This window comes from Hirundo rustica, chromosome 15, assembly GCF_015227805.2.
Source record: "Hirundo rustica isolate bHirRus1 chromosome 15, bHirRus1.pri.v3, whole genome shotgun sequence".
Lineage (NCBI taxonomy): Eukaryota > Metazoa > Chordata > Aves > Passeriformes > Hirundinidae > Hirundo > Hirundo rustica.
Genome location: NC_053464.1, coordinates 2,451,347 through 2,468,281, shown reverse-complemented (window position 1 = coordinate 2,468,281; position 16,935 = coordinate 2,451,347). Strand labels below are relative to the sequence as shown.

General features: G+C 47.0%; 1 protein-coding gene across 4 annotated transcripts in view; it reads right to left on the bottom strand.

Moving 5' to 3' along the window:
- The window catches only part of CREBBP (CREB binding protein), a 95,555-nt gene that overhangs the window by 3,949 nt on the left and 74,671 nt on the right, over positions 1 to 16,935 (bottom strand). For all 4 annotated transcript variants that reach the window (XM_040078712.2, XM_040078715.2, XM_040078713.2 and 1 more), the window contains 11 exons: positions 16,046 to 16,126; positions 15,271 to 15,327; positions 13,181 to 13,258; positions 12,622 to 12,689; positions 8,371 to 8,521; positions 7,456 to 7,602; positions 6,569 to 6,682; positions 6,002 to 6,167; positions 4,892 to 5,059; positions 1,709 to 1,870; positions 1,171 to 1,452 (listed from right to left, as the gene is read on the bottom strand). In XM_040078712.2, the coding sequence (XP_039934646.1) occupies positions 1,171 to 1,452; positions 1,709 to 1,870; positions 4,892 to 5,059; positions 6,002 to 6,167; positions 6,569 to 6,682; positions 7,456 to 7,602; positions 8,371 to 8,521; positions 12,622 to 12,689; positions 13,181 to 13,258; positions 15,271 to 15,327; positions 16,046 to 16,126 (1,474 nt within the window). The remainder of the gene's footprint in view (positions 1 to 1,170; positions 1,453 to 1,708; positions 1,871 to 4,891; positions 5,060 to 6,001; positions 6,168 to 6,568; positions 6,683 to 7,455; positions 7,603 to 8,370; positions 8,522 to 12,621; positions 12,690 to 13,180; positions 13,259 to 15,270; positions 15,328 to 16,045; positions 16,127 to 16,935) is intronic.

The following is a 16,935-nucleotide window of genomic DNA, read 5'->3' as shown; positions in this document are numbered from 1 at the left end:
AAGACTCTTCCCCCACAGACCTAGCAATAACTCGCAGTGTAAAAAGGAGGCTGCACTTATTCAAACCTCTTTTGTTCAGCTACGGCCAGAGGTCAACACAAGCCCTCCAAGAAGCCTCAAGAGTAGCAGTACAGCCCCATGGATAAGTTCTCTCTAACACAGGTCCTAAAATTTAAGCAATCTGGGGTAGTGGAAGGTGTCCCTGCCCATGGCAGAGGGGTGAAACAAGATGATCTTTGAGGTGCCTTCCAACTTACACAATTCTAAGATCCACAATTCTTTAAAATTAAGTTAAAAACTTGTCTGTGCAGAGGAGCAGTAGCAGAACAGACTATGCAGCAGGTGCTGTTCCAGAGCATTGGTGTTGAGCAACTAAAGTCACTTATTCTAGAAGAGGCACCCGCCTGGCAGTCACCTCACCTCAAGGCTTAGCAGCCCTTTACCGGGATGGGCTTAACTTGGAGGAACTTTGGGCAATATCTAAAAAACCCCATCAAACTCAGCTGCAGGGCAAGAGAGGGGCTGAGTTCTGAGGTGCCCCACATGTACGTCACAGTGCCACCGTCCCTGAGTGACAGCGCAGTGCCACCGTCCCTGAGTGACAGCGCAGTGCCACCATCCCTCAGTGACACTGCAGTGCCACCGTCCCTGAGTCACAGTGCAGTGCCACCGTCCCTGAGTGACAGCGCAGTGCCACCATCCCTCAGTGACAGGGCAGTGCCACCATCCCTAAGTGACACTGCAGTGCCACCACCCCTGAGTGACAGCATAGTGCCACCATCGCTCAGTGACAGCGCAGTGCCACCATCCCTCAGTGACAGCGCAGTGCCACCGTCCCTAAGTGACACTGCAGTGCCACCGTCCCTCAGTGACAGCGCAGTGCCACCATCCCTCAGTGACAGCGCAGTGCCACCATCCCTCAGTGACACTGCAGTGCCACCGTCCCTGAGTGACAGCGCAGTGCCACCGTCCCTGAGTGACAGTGCAGTGCCACCGTCCCTCAGTGACACTGCAGTGCCACCGTCCCTCAGTGACAGCGCAGTGCCACCGTCCCTCAGTGACAGCGCAGTGCCACCGTCCCTGAGTGACAGCGCAGTGCCACCGTCCCTCAGTGACAGCGCAGTGCCACCGTCCCTCAGTGACAGCGCAGTGCCACGTGCCCACACGTACCTCGCAGACAGTGCAGTGCCACCTGGTCTCCACGTGGTGCTTGCACTCGTTGCAGGTGTAGACGAAGCGATCCTGCCCCTGGGTGTGCAGCTCCACCAGCATGCACAGCGTCGACCACTTGGATCGGCGCAGGGACGAGAATTCCCAGTGCTTGTCTCTGGCCAGGGTGAGGAAGGCGTCTCGCCCGTCCATCAGGTCACAGCTCAGCAGCGGGTCCGGGTCCACGATGGGGTGCAGGGTGTTAATCACGGGCCCGGCGTGTAAATGAATCACGAAAAACACCTGCAGGTAAACGGGGAAGAAACAAAAGGCAAAGAGGTCAGGTAATGTTGCAGGAAGGAGCTCGTGTTCTCCGCAGTGAGAACTTTATCTAATTATCTTCGTTTAGGCTAATCTCTTCCAACACGTCGTTACGCAACAGAAACGTTCCCAGCCCAACCACAGGGTTTATTCCTCCTGATTTTTCACTTCTGAATATCACCATGCCTGCATTTACAGGAAGAAACCTTTCTCTTTTTACAGCACATTTCCACAGTACCTCTTTATGCTTCTCCATGGTGGCGTAGAGCTTCTGAGACAGGTCATTGGACACGTTTGGCATGCTGGGCTTCTTCTTGTTAGCTCTGCTGATGCTGCTCTTATTCTTGTTGGTTTTTTTGTTGTTCTTTTTCTTGGCATTCTTGCTGTCGCCCTGGCTCCCCTGCAATAAAGGCACGGGAAAGATGTTACACTTTGGAGAGCTCTCTCCCATTCACTGGGCTCACAGTGACACACTTCTGCTGACAGGAATAGAACTTTGTTCCAATGCCTGCAAATCAGCCCTCCTGTGTTAAATATATCCTATCTTCCAGGAAAAATCAAAAGCCAAACTGGCAGGCAAACAAATCCAAACACTGTCTAAAAATAGACTTTTAAAGAATGTATACATTAAAAAAATTCCCATTTTACACTGATTATTTTTCCTTCTCCAACATCATACTTCAGCTTCCACTGCTTTAGATCTTGCAGCTGATGATAAAATGACACAAATAATATGAACTTAAAATTCCAGGGGTGCAGTACTTTGCTTTGCTGTGCATTTGGTGTGTCGCATACTTGCTTGAGATCTGATTTAATGCTTGTTTTTACTGAACAGATTTAGGGCTAGGACACGGATAAGAACATGCAAGATTTGAACTGAAACCAAAAAACCACATTATTCTCCATCCTGCAGACTTCCAGCTGCACGTGCAGCTCCCAAAAAAAAAATAATCTCCAAAACCTCCACTTGTGCCCAAGTTACAACACAGACCACAGTGGCCATACACTGAATGTCAGATGGAAGTAAAGAGAGTGAAAAATAGCAGGTGATGCTATTTACATGACTTGGGAAAACAGAAATATCTTTTAGAGTTCTCATGTCCTTAAAAAAAAATCAAGCCCCAAGCCCTCAGAAGGGTGGGCTCAGGAAAAACCCCTCTCCTACTTCTAGAATGTTGGTCATCATAAAATTAAAAATAAGCTACTGAAATACTTGGATATATAAATATAAATATACACACATGGACAGTATGTACAGGCAAACACTGGGTTTATCCACAGGCTTATTTATTCCAGGAAAACAAAAATATTCCAGCTGCAGAAAGCAATTCTATTTATAGCCTGCTGCCAGCCTTCCAGTCCATTAATTAGCCTTGGACAGGAATTCCCTGTCCACTCCTGGGCTCTCTCGAACTAGTTTTGTGGATTTTCTGACCCAACCTGTTTGGAAATTAAAATGAGACTATTTTATGGGAAACCAGACTGAGCTCTAAGTCACTTGAAGGGATTCAGAAGTGACCTGTTTTATGTTCCCACCCTGACTGCCCCCAAGTTTCCTCCCACTGGTGGAACTGGAGCCCGTCCTCCTTTGCCTCCACATCCTAAAGCACCGAGATCTTAAAATTTAAACACCAAAAGGAAGAACAGACTGAAACTTATCAAACGAGCCAAGTCTTAAGTTTCCTTTCTACTCCACCTTTAGCAAGTTTGTATTTGGCAAACTGTACAAAGTATTCCAAGCTGTTTTAAGCAGTTGTAGGGCTGTGTTTGTACCTTTCAATTCTGGCATTCAGCCAGAGCTGCTGAGGGACGGTTCCTGGGGGAGCCTCACCCCTTCAGAACCTTTGCCAAGAACTCTGAATATTTACCACCTCTTTAGACTCCCTTTGATACCTGCAGCACATGCTCACTTGCAGGAAGCTCTCTCTTCACACAGACAAAATTTAGGAAGAAGAACTGAAGACAGCTTCTGTGCCATTTCAGTACCAAGGTCCACGTGGTGCTCGTACCCACGGAGATCCCCACTGCTGGGCAGTTTCCTCCATGAAGTGATCCACTGTAGGTGCCTGCACTTCTCACACCTTTAAATTTGCTCCTTTTCCTGAGTCAAGTGGCAAAGACCCCAGCGTGCCAGGCCTGGATGGCACCTCGGCAGGCTGGGTGCAGGCTGTGCCCCCTGCTGCCCCAGGCATTCAGGGGGGGCACAGGGATGTTCCCAGCCAAGGCTGCATCAGCTCATTTTAGCCCAAGACTCGTCTGAGCTCACAGTGAACTGTTCTGGGCTTTTTCAAACACCTTTTCCCCCCTCCTAGATGCAGACTAAACACTCATAGCACTGTTTTCCCTGATTTTCTGAAGTGATTCTGTTAGCAAGAGAGGGCTGCAGCCCAATTCCATGCCTTGGCCTCCATTTCTTTTTACACAGCAATGTTTGCTGAACCATCTCAATATTCAAAGTCACATTCAGAAGGAACAAAGTGAAAGCTGTTAACTTTGTGGTTCCATAAACACATACCCAAAAACTGTATTAACTTTGAAAGAGCTGCTAAGGTTTAACAGAAGGAACTTCCTGACATCACAAAGGTGATGGACTGAGGTCCATCCCCCACATCAATCCCATGTACACAGACTGAAGGCAGTCACAGCACCTACCCTTAAAGGGGGCTTTCCCCAGGTAAAGCTTTTGGTTCTGCCTCAATCTTATTGGACTTCAAATTTTTCTACACCATTTATTTTTCAAAACATCTTGCTGCAAATCCCAGGTAAAAGGGACAGGATAAAAGTGCTGAGACCATTTGGTTGCAGATAAAATCAAGACAGAAATAAAAATGAATGATGACCTTCTGGCCAGAAAAACTTGGTTGTTGGGTTTCTTTGGGTTTTTTTTTGGTTTGGTTGGTTTTTCTAGACAAAGAGAGAATGTCGGTGAAGGAACAGCACCATCAGGATCAACATTTCCCACCAAGCAAAGCCTGCAATAAACACTTTTAAATTTCAGCCCTTCGCTGTTGCAAATGACTACAAGTACCTGTGCTTAAAAACCAGCCACGTTTTCATTCAGCTCTGAAAAATCCAGCACCTTTCAAAATGCTGGAGGTGCTTTGCAAAGGTGTGAACCAGAAGCTCAGCCAAATGACTGTAAGCAAATGTACCGTGGCAAAAGCAGTTTAACACATTTCTCTGACAAGAGAGATGCTGAACTGACATAAGTGACTTCTGAGTCTGTTAAAAAAACCCAAACCAAGCCATCAGTAGGTTTGTTAACCAAGGAGAAAATCAGAAATGCAGTTAAAGGGGCCCCTGATTTCACGTCTGCTGTAAATGATCTTCTCTAGTTTATCTGATGTGACCTCTCTATATCAAAGCATTAATTTCCAGATCTGTGAGCTAAGGGAAAATATGGCACATAAAGCTGACCCACCTCTGTTGTTTCACTAGCTGCAGTGCTCTCTTCCTTCTTCCTCTCCTCCTCCTCCTGCTCCAACTCCTTAATGCTTTCCTCCAGCACGTTGGGCCAGAAATCACCCTCAAAGTAAGGCAGCTCCTTGGCACTGGTCAGCCTGTCCTCGGTGGCTTGTTTGAAGATGTCCTGTCGAGCACATCACACCAGAGGGGGATGAGTAACTGAGGATCACTTAGGAGAGGGAGAGGGGAACCAGAGGCACGGCCCAGAGCTGCACTGAACAGCTGGGCCTCACCCACAGCCGTGAGCTGCTCCTGCCTGGGCTCCTCTTCTGGGGCAGCTCCAGATCCAGCCTGGCAGCCCTGGCACAGCCCCGCTCCCTGCTCCACCTGAGGATCAGTGCTGAGGCTTTCCTGACCCCCATCATGCCATCAGTTCATGTTCCTGACATGACGGGAGACACCAAGACACCCCTGGAAAATGCAACTGACGCCTCCCTGGTTTCAAAACCCCCCTTATCAGGAGACCCAGGTTCCCCAGCTCTCTGCTACGCCCATGACAAGGCTCGTTAGAGGCTGTTCCTACTCCACCCATTTAGGAACTGTCATTTGCCCATCAAAACATCATTTTTTTCCAGCACTGGCGCTACCATTAAGGAATTCTTGTAAATTTTCACATGGAAGGAGTGGCAAATGCTCCCTTTGCCACCTTCCACTTATTTCCTTGGGTACATGTGTGATCCTCCCCAGTTACAAAAATCATTTGTGTCATAAGGAGCTCTTTTATTTCACACTAGTGGGGTCCAGCATTCCACCTGCTCCTCCAGAATCACCACAAACAGCTCCTACAAACCTTGACAAGCTCCACATTTCCTTGCCTAGAAAATGCAGTGAAAGAAAAACACACAAAAGCAGGTTCTTGAAGAAGATTTCCCTTCGAGCAGACACCAAACCTAAAGGATTTTCAGCCTGAAAGGCAGAACCTCAAGAAAATCTAAAAAAATGAAGCCACTGGCTGAGAATAAACCCCTTGTACAACATTACTCCACTTTTCAGGTTATTGTTATGAACCAATAGTAGCTCCCTTCAAATGAAAACACTATAAATCAGAAATCAAACAGTAACAAACCTTGTAGTCGTGAATGATTCTCTCGGCAAATGCCTTGTCCAGCATCTTCTTATACCATTCTTGCAAACGTTTGGGTTTGGGTATTTTCTGGTCAGGTGGGTGGCAATGGAAGATGTAATCATCTCCTTCACTGGGGGGACAGGCCCAGATGTGCCCAGTCACGTACCTGTGTCACACACAACAAACATCTGTGACTCCCAGCAGAAGACCAACTCAAACCCAGCTATAAATGCAGAACCTCCGGCTTCCTTTTTGAAATTTTAAAAATTCTTCTCTTCGTCGCGAAGATGCTGAGGCAATAACCCGGATCTCGACAAGGGAGAAGGTCAGGGACGTAACAACGAAGCTCAAACATCGAGCGAACCTCTGACCAGACGAATGACGTGCTGCCAGTTTGGGAATCCCGGCGATAAAAACCGCCTCAGCCACAAAACCCCCGTTCCTCTCCCCAGCGCAGAAGAGGCGTCGGCTCCACACGTCTCAGCGAGGTGAGGAGGGAACAGGGAGCGCCCCAAGCGAAGGAAACACCGCAGCCCCCATCTCCCTCCTGCCCCAGCTCTCACTCACCCCAGCTTCTTCACGTACTCCAGGTAGCCGATGAGGATCTCGTGGTACACGGCCGTGCGGAGGCAGCGCGGCCGGAAGAAGTGAATACTGTCAAGGTAGGAGATGTACACGCGCCTGCAGGGAGAGAGGGGGCACGCTCAGTCAGGGCTGCTCTGCCTTCTACTGCTGCCTTCTACAGCACACACACGTGCAGAGACACTGATTAACGCTGATGGCATTTTAATGCGTGTTGAAGCGTCTTAACCTGGGCTAAACAGTCCTCAGAAGCAAAAGAGGGGCAGCGTTTTTTTTTTTTTTAGACAGCAAGAATATACATTGAGAGGCAAAATTAAAAGCAGAAAAATGCAATGTTTTTTGTTGTGATATTTGTCATTCCCTTCAAGGCCGTCTGCAGTCCTACAGCAGGACGGATTTGTGCTCCAGAACTGAAATGCATGTCCCAAATGCTGCCACTGACTGCCCAGAGGGTCTGGGAGGATGCCCAGGGGGGTTTGGGAGGATGCCCAGGGGGGTCTGGAGGATGCCCAGGGGGGTCTGGAGGATGCTCAGGGGGTCTGGGAGGATGCTCAGGGGGGTTTGGGAGGATGCCCAGGGGGTCTGGAGGATGCTCAGGGGGGTTTGGGAGGATGCCCAGGGGGTCTGGAGGATGCCCAGGGGGTCTGGAGGATGCCCAGGGGGTCTGTGAGGATGCCCAGGGGGTCTGTGAGGATGCTCAGGGGGTCTGGAGGATGCTCAGGGGGGTCTGGAGGATGCTCAGGGGCGTTTGGAGGATGCTCAGGGGGTCTGGAGGATGCTCAGGGGGGTCTGGAGGATGCCCAGGGGGTCTGTGAGGATGCCCAGGGGGTCTGGAGGATGCCCAGGGGGTCTGGAGGATGCCCAGCGGGTACCTGGTGTTTGGAGGGGGGCAGTCCGAGCCGTACTCCTGCACGTGCATCCCAAAGAAACACACATCCACCCCGTCGATCTCCTCGAACGCAAACAGAGCTTTGGTACGGTAAGGGAAGGACTCTGACATCTCACCAGAGTCCACAAATCTGCAGGAAAGGGCAACAGGAGGGGAAAAAAAAAACCCAAACAAAATGCCAATTATTAAAGCAACGTCCTAGCAGAATGATGGGATTATTTTCAACTTTATTTTTAACTCCTTAGGAACATTTTAATGCAGGAGTTAAATGGGGTCAGATCAGAGCTATAGTAAATCAGGGAGTCCTGTTCCTGTAAATTCATGGCAAGACTGTTTCCATATAGAACACAGGACTGAACAGGCCAGCACTGAGTACACGAATATCCTCAGAGACCACAAGCCGTTAAACAGGTTACAGAGCAGAAAATGTGATGCATTAGGATGAAGTGATGTCACATAAACACGGTTTTTATGAATTTAACCCAAAATACTTCGCAGACCAAAGCTTTTAAGCTTTTTGTTTATAGTGAAGCAAATTAAAAATCACTCCTGAAAGATGAAGTGTTTATAAAAATACAACACAATGAAGGAAGAATAAGGAAGAGAACCTCAGCAGCTGCTCCAGAGCAAACTGCGAATTCTGTAACCAAAATGTGGTCCCTCTCAAGATGCAGTGGCACAAAGTCCCAGCATTATAAGCAAGGATGTCCCCACCGCCCCCAAAACAGTCACTTCCTCTACATTTTTTAACCTTTCATAATCCTAAACATGCCCGAATTACCAAAACGTGCAAAGGCATTAAGGTGCAAACTGGCACAATTTTACAACAGCCCCGTAAGGAGGCTTCAAACTGAAACAAATAAAAAGGATTGCATTCATTATAATTAACAGGACCAACCTGGATTTCATCCCTGGTTTAACTTCTACCGTCTTATCTGAACTCGCTACCACTCTGACAAAGACCTCTCCAGCCTCAGGATGGTTCTGACGCCGCAGGAATTTGTTCACTCTGTCCTCCAAATGGTTCCCTAAACGTGTGGTCTGCAGCCCTGGAGGGAAGGGAAGGGGAGAACACGACCAAGGAAACGTTAATGTTGGAGCAGTCACTGTTCAGCTCAGGCTGGTACTGTGCTCCACAGCTCTTTCAGCTTCCTCCTCTGCATGGAATTAGGGGTTTTTTTTCCCTTTTATTCTACCTCTGTATGAAAATTGGATGGTTTTATTTACACCGTCAAAATGAAGAGAAGCAAACCCATCCTTGCTTTTCCCCTAAAAGCAAACCCCACCCCGCTGGAGTGGCACAATTACCCAGTAAGTGAACTGACAAAGGCAGCTCTACATTGCATTTTTCAATTTCAGGCTTATTTTATGAACCCTGCAAATGTTTTCTCCTCCCAGCCCCACTCTGGCTGGTTGACAGAGATTACATCACTTTACAGATCTGGCTCCATGCCACACCTTTTCAAGCGAAGCAAAGCAAATCAACAGAAATGAAAAGCCTTTTGACTTCAATGGAGATTTCATTGCTTTTGCTTTTCTTTTCAAGAGAGCTTTTGGACCGTAGTTGCAGCAATCTGCACATCAAGGTTAAATAGTTCCTGCCCAGAGATGGAGGTCTTGGGGAGTTCAAGCCCACAGATTGTCCAGATGCCCTCACTCCATCTTTACATCCACAACTGGCTTTTGTGGGGAGAGCTGGGCTTGTGGTCTTACAGGATGTGATGGTTTTCAAATAAATCCACAACAAATTACAGAAACCGTGAGGATTTGGGGTTAAACTAAGAAAGCAGAAGGACCCCACTGTTTGGACACGAAGATTTATGACTACTTCTCTTATTCTGCTGTATTTCTTTTACCAGTCATATTTCTACTTCACTTTATGGTCAATCTGCTATCTTTTCCAAAGCAATGGTGTAATCTACAGATGCTCATTTTAATAAAATACATTTAATTTTCTGCTCTCTGTTACTTCATTTTTCAGTTGACATTTGGCTCCTGACACAAGGCCCTCGGCTCTTCCCCGACTCCTGAGCTTGCACACAGAATTCTGCAGTGAATTATCTGTGCTAAAAATTATTTGGGCTCCAATACTGGGGGGAAGAACTCACATATACTCAGAGGACTCACTTTCTAAGGGATTTATACACTTAAAATTTTATTTTATAGAATCATGGAATGGTTTGGTTTGGAAGGGCCCTTAAAGCTCATCCCACTCCACCTCTGCCACGTGCAGGGACACTCCACTGTCCCAGGCTGCTCCAAGCCCCAGTGTCCAGCCTGGCCTTGGGCACTGCCAGGGATCCAGGTGCAGCCACAGCTGCTCTGGGCACCCTGTGCCAGGGCCTGCCCACCCTGCCAGGGAACAATTCCTGCCCAATCTCCCATCCAGCCCTGCCCTCTGGCAGTTCAATTGCGATCAGTTTACAGAAATTGCCAAGGGCAGCAATCTTCATTTACATCTTTTCGCTTGGCCCCTTGTCCAGTGAGACCCTGTGGTCACAACCAGCACAACACAGTCTAAATATCATTTACCTGAGAGTAATTAATAACTTGAATTAAAATAAATGAAATTTAAAGGCAGGTTGAAGTAAAAACACCGTGCCCTTCACCAGTTCCAACACACCGAGCCTTTCCCAGGATTGCCCATCCCAATACACTGTATTGGCCTTTCCATACGTTAAAGGAAATTCACCAATACTTCATGAGGACATTGTTTTGTTCTGTTGATTTCTCTGAAGACAAACAGAAAAAGAAGAAAGGCTTCCATTTCAGCTGAGGAGTGGGAACATTTTTAGAAAGCCACTGGAGTTAACTCTACTGTGTTGTTGTGTTTTCATCTTGTCATCTTCCCAATGCTAAGCAACCAAGGGATGTCTGCTTCCCTCCTTATGCTGCAATGCATTAAAGCTTGGAAACAAACAAACCCAAAAAGACCAGATAAGGAGATAAAAGAAATAGGCAGCATTAAAATTACATGTACTGTAAGGAAAGGATCTAACAGTTGCATTTTTTGATCTATTCGAACTTGAAAGTTGTTCTAGAAAGCAGTTGGATTTTGGTTCTTGGACAGTTCTCACATATCCACCTCTAATCAAAGCTGAAAGCTCCATGAAAACTGCAGTGCAAATCTGAAAAAAGGCACCCAAACTGCTGAGGAGAAACCTCCAGCAAAGGTCTGACTGCAGCAATGGCCAGACCTTTGTTAGAGGATGAGTAATTGGACAGAGAGGAAGAAAGTTCAACTCCTGGGCTACTGTGACTTCTTGTCAGGAAACTGCTTTGGGTGACTTATTTGTCAGGGTATCTTTTGTCTTTGAACCTCTCTGCATTGGCTGCTGGTGAGGTGATACTTGTAGATTTTCTTAGCAAAAGAAATACTTCAGAAGTTCAGGGTTTCCCAGCAGAACCCAGCTGCACACTGGTTGTGTTTGGCAGGCTATCAGTTAAAGTAAGTGATTTTACTCACTATACATTAGGAATATGAATGATCCATAAGAGCTGAGGGATGTGCTGGCTTGGTTATCAGCAGTTGTGCCATCATGCTTGAGAGAGTGGAGAAATATTGATGGCAACCTGGGCAGTAAGTGGTTTTTTTTAAGAAGAGGGAACATGTTCATGTTTCAAACTTCACTGCTTAGGTTTGTTTTCAGGTCAGCAGCAAGACCAAGGTTCTGATGACAAGAGCAGACTTTCCTTTCCCTTCCCTGCTCTTGCATTCCACCAGAGCACTGTTAAAGAAAGCTGATCTCCAGAGCTGAGCCCACCAGTGGGTTACAGCTGGCAGCAGGACTCAAATCCTCAGGGGAGAAAGACAAGACAGCCAAACAGCGGGGAAAGGAGAGGGACAAGGAGGAAAGGGGAAAAAAAGCACCATTATTTCCCTGTCCAGAGCCTTGAACTAAACAGCTGTGTACTCAAACTTTAACCAGAGCCACCGAACAACTGCAGATATCCAGGAATCGCACACTTATGGTAAGGAAATTTACATCAATACACGCTGCAAAATCAGCACAGAAGAGACATCCATTTAAAATGGATCCAACCCACAGTTGGATTTCGTCATTTTATTAATGTTCTCCTCCAATTTTAATCTGTCTTTAATGAGACTAATTTAGGCCTCTTTCACAAAACTCTCTTGAGTGCATCACATTACTCCTGAGTCTGTTCTGATGACTGGAACCCCCCACGCCTCACACAACGTCATCACCTGCAAACTGCCCCCTTCACATCCCTTGCTACACACACAAAGTTATCAAGAAGTCACATTTTTAATGCAAATCCTTGCCTTTATCCCACCTTGGAAGATTCAGGCTTGTGCAGACACATCACCCAATAACGCCCAGAACTTCCAAGGATCAAGGAGCACAAGAGGGGAATGAAGTGACCCTGCAAATTCTGCTTGTTGAAGTGCCCTTGGTGTCTACACTCACTTTATTTTTCTGCTCTCTGCACTGACTCTGCATTCCCAACACCAGCCCCTCCTCTTCCTCCACCTAACCTGCGTGAATAAAATCGGCCCCGTTACGTTCCCTGGTGTCAGCCGCCTGCAGAGAGCCCTGTGTGAGGGCTCTGAGCCTGGCACCACCTGAGCTGGCATCTCCTGGCCCTCTCCTCAGCGCCCACTTCTACAAGACCACGGCAGTGGTTACTGCCAAGAGCACCCAGTGAAGGAGTGACTCGGCTCCTGCCCCACCACCCGCTCTGGAGGCAAGAAAAGCTCTGCCACCCTTTGGTGCTTGGCAGCAGCACCTGAACGCAGCACAGCTGGTCCCTAGGGGCTCTTGGAAGGGCACAGAGGTGACAATCACATCACAGCTCCAGCACTACGTGGGAACCTGCCTGAATGGAGCCAGTGAAGCACACACTGCCCCATGCTCCTTCTGCTCTATCTGTCCCCCTTTTTGCCTTTTAACCCTAGGAGAACAAGGACCAAGATGTCAAACACACCGAGCAGCAAAAAGACTGACCACAAACGCAGACAGCAGGGCTGGAAAATGCTGATTAAAATTCTAACAGCCTCGGGCTCTGCTGCTCCCCATTTTGCAAATGTTCCTGTGCTGTCTGTCGTGACAACGCAAGGTCTCAATCAAAAACCCATTAGGGGTGGCGGGGAGAAGATGAAGATAAAAACCAGAAACACCAAACTCACTTTTAGCACTGAATTTGTTTTCTTTGCGTGTTCTACCAGTTTTCTTCAGACAATTATCACAGACAAACCTATTGAGGAAAAAAAAAAAAAAAAAAAAGCCCAAAATTTAGCATAAACCCATTATTGGTGAGCTTAAACCCAATGTTTGAACATGTAATTTAAATGTCAGACTACAATATATTTTTCTCTGGCTTTGAACAGCTTATTTCACTCCATTTTTGAGGGATTTAAAGCTTTTATGAGCTGGTTTAACTCTGCCAAGCAGTTACACCTGCATTTGTGCTCTGTGCACACAAACTCCCCTCCAGCCACCCGCCCTTGGTTAAGAGTTAGAAAGAAACCATCTGTGTGGATGAATATACACATTTTCACCTGAATATACTGAAATAAGACCCCAAACACACAAAAGGATTTTATTTAAAAACGCTTTGTCCCTTTGCACCCAGTTCTTTGAGAGGCTGTGGTAACATATTAAAGAACAAAGGCAGAAAGTCTTTAATTATATAAACTGCATCGGTCTCATTATACAAGGGGTGAAAAACGAACAAACATCTCTTACCCTGAAGGCCAAATAATATCATAATGGAGCACACAAATCTGGTGCATCTTCCGACCACATTCTTTGCAGTCAACAAACCTGAGAGAAAAAACCAACAGCAAATTACTTTTGGTGTCAGGTAAGTAATTTCCTTTCATGAATTTCCAGAATTCAGCATGAAAGAAGGACTTGCCAATCCTCTGCTAAGAACTGAATCAGCTTCACCAGGTCCAATTTCCATCTAAGTTTAAAAAAGACACTCAGAAGAGATTCAGATGTACATCTATCAATCCACATGCAGGTTATATTTATACATCTATACCTATATATAAATTGCAAAATGTGCTGGTTTAAAGAACTGAAGTGGGCTGTCATGCACAACTTTTTCTGGATCTTTTCTATCCTTTTCTAAGCAGAGTCCCAGTTTCACAGAATCTTCAACAATACCTCCACAGATTTAATTCTGAATTGCTGCAACAACCACGAGCTGAATAAATGGTTGCTCAACTCACTGTAAATGTAAGAACTAGTCATTCATGAAGCACCCTGCCAAAAAAACACGCATTAACTTGTCTTTGCCTGCATGGCTCTGCTGTAGTCTTTGTTTTTATCATTTGTTTTCTGGTCAAAAAAATACCTCAGAATTCTTTTTTTTTGATGGGAAAACAGTTAGAGGTTTTCCCAGTCCAGAGTGCAGAGGAGGTTAAGAAGCCAAAAGCACTGGGGACTATCTCAGTCCACCCTTCCAGGCATGGGGAGGGCTCTGTTTAGAATTTGCAAAGATTAGCAAAGGAATCAAAATGTGTTGTGCCTCAAACCGCCGGAGAACATGGAGCAGGATGATGAAGTCCCACAGCAAGGAAAGCAACCCCCTGCTCCTGAGGAGTTCAGCTGGGCTTCCCCTGAACCTCCCAAGGGTGACACAGGGAACCTCGGCCTTTGGGTGGGCTCAGCACCCAGTGGAGAGAAAAGTGCGATTTAGAAGAAATCACAAGAGGAAAATGCAGAAGTGGCCCAGGAGCGCAGAGCCCGGGGTGAAAGGCTCGGGAGGAGGAAGGGCAATTCCCAGCCCCGTGCAGAGCCTGGCAGGGCAGGCACAGCCCTGGGATCACCCAAGGAACAGAACAGGAACTGCCACCCCTGGGATCACCCAAGGAACAGAAAAGGAACTGCCACCCCTGGGATCACCCAAGGAACAGAACAGGAACTGCCACCCTTGGGATCACCCAAAGAACAGAACAGGAACTGTCACCCTTGGGATCACCCAAGGAACAGAACAGGAACTGCCACCCCTGGGATCACCCAAAGAACAGAACAGGAACTGTCACCCCTAAAATCACCCAAAGAACAGAACAGGAACTGTCACCCCTGGGATCACCCAAGGAACAGAACAGGAACTGCCACCCCTGGGATCACCCAAAGAACAGAACAGGAACTGTCACCCCTAAAATCACCCAAAGAACAGAACAGGAACTGTCACCCCTGGGATCACCCAAGGAACAGAACAGGAACTGCCACCCCTGGGATCACCCAAAGAACAGAACAGGAACTGTCACCCCTGGGATCACCCAAGGAACAGAACAGGAACTGCCACCCCTGGGATCACCCAAAGAACAGAACAGGAACTGTCACCCCTGGGATCACCCAAGGAACAGAACAGGAACTGCCACCCCTGGGATCACCCAAAGAACAGAACAGGAACTGCCACCCTTGGGATCACCCAAGGAACAGAACAGGAACTGCCACCCCTGGGATCACCCAAAGAACAGAACAGGAACTGCCACCCCTGGGATCACCCAAGGAACAGAACAGGAACTGTCACCCTTGAGATCACCCAAGGAACAGAACAGGAACTGCCACCCCTGGAATCACCCAAGGAACAGAACAGGAGTTTCTGTGGAACAGGCTCCCGTGTTCCTCTGGGGTATCAAATCAGACATCACCTCTGGGTGTTGTGCCATGAATTTTAGGGAAAGAGATTCTGCAGTCTGTTTGGGCAGGGATGGGGGAACAGAAGGGTTCTTTACTCCCTGCCCCATTCTGCCCTGCTGGCTCAAGGACAAGTGGAAGCAGAGAGATTTTGGGAAGGAAAACAACGGCCTGGTACTTACGGCTCCGGATCCAGGGTATCGTTTTTCTTCTTTTCAAACTGATCCTTAGAGATGGTTCTAGAGACAAAGAGTTAATATGAAAACTCAGTAGCACCCTCACATCAGAGGCTCAGACAACATCATGCTCTGCTGAATTGCAGCAAACCTCGAGTCTGATGAAAGCACCTCAGTATTTAATTTCTGGTCAGAGCAAGCAATTCGGTACATTGTATTTTAAGCTACAGAAAATATTTCTCCCATTTCACTTTCTGTGTAAATTAAAAGCAAGAGATACCCAAGTCTACACATGAAATTAAAATCAGGAAGAACTAGGGAAGGTACTGTCAGTAAAGCAGCCACCTTCCAAACCAGCTCGTGTGCCTCAAATCTGATTTTTCTGGCCAGGTTAGAGGCAAGCTTTTGGTTTTAGAAACATAAGCTGTGCTTCCAAAGGTGAGATATCAGAATTAGATGGAAGTTCTCCATTATTAAAGGTGATGGATTAGTGACATTTATTGACACAGCTTCCACTGCTCCCCTCCAAACACATCATCCAGGGTCTGCTACCCCGGGAATGAGCAGCTCAGCTGGGCACAGGCAGCAGTGCTGGGCAGAGAAACAGACCCCACACAGCAACAGCTCTTAATCCTGTCCCTATAAATCTCCTGTTAGCTAGGAACAAAACATTTCCCTCCAAACACCAGCACAGGGGTTCGGGTTTCACCCCCAAAACCAGGACGCCCTCCCCCCCGCCCCGTCCCGAAACTCAGGATGCAGAGGAAAGGAAGAGACTTACGTTTGAGGCTGGGAAGGGTCATCACCCAGGGTGACATTCTCCCCCTGGATTTCAGTGAAACACTTCTCACAGAAGTGATACCTGTCAGCAAGAAGGCCATATTTGGGTGAGCTGGTCCAGCACAAACACAGCCACCCAAGCACGGAGCCACCAACCAGGGCAGGGCAGATCACCAGGAGCACGACGGAAGGGGGGACGTTGTTGGTTGATTGATGGGTCAGTGTGGACAATGAGGAGGCACAGAGGGAGGGGAGGGCAGGATTAGAGAACAGGGGAGGGAACAAACAGCACAGACGTAAGAGGTAAGACGCAAACACCGAGACAACACAGAGCAGAAAGCCAAGGCAAAGCACAGATTAGCATTCGGTCTCATTTCGCACGTCGTAATTCCGAATTTGGGGGGGATTCCTGGAGCAGCCACCAAAGAGCTACCTTTGTACAGGCTTCAGATTTAAGAATTTGGATTTGATTTGCATCGCTCGGGGGGGAAAAAAAAAAATATCCTTTGATTCCAGGTTTGAGAATGACGGAGATTCCTTCGGGTAAAAAGGAGCCTGTCAACAAGCTCTAAGGACACATTTTTTACAGATTTAAGTAATTAGGAAATATGCTGAAAGCATTTACTGATTGTGAGTGAAAACTGCAAAAGCAGAAACACTTGATATTGGGAAAAAAAATATAAAAACACTAAATTGAAAATTTGACTGTAAGATTAAATGTGACCAATTGCTCAGCTAATATTCTTTCATATAAATGAAACCAAATCCATACTCTAGACAAACATTTAACAGAAATGCAATTATGGGTCAGAGTTTCCAGCCACTTATCTATACAAATACAATATATGTATATATGTGAACAACATGAAATATTGTACATACATACCATAT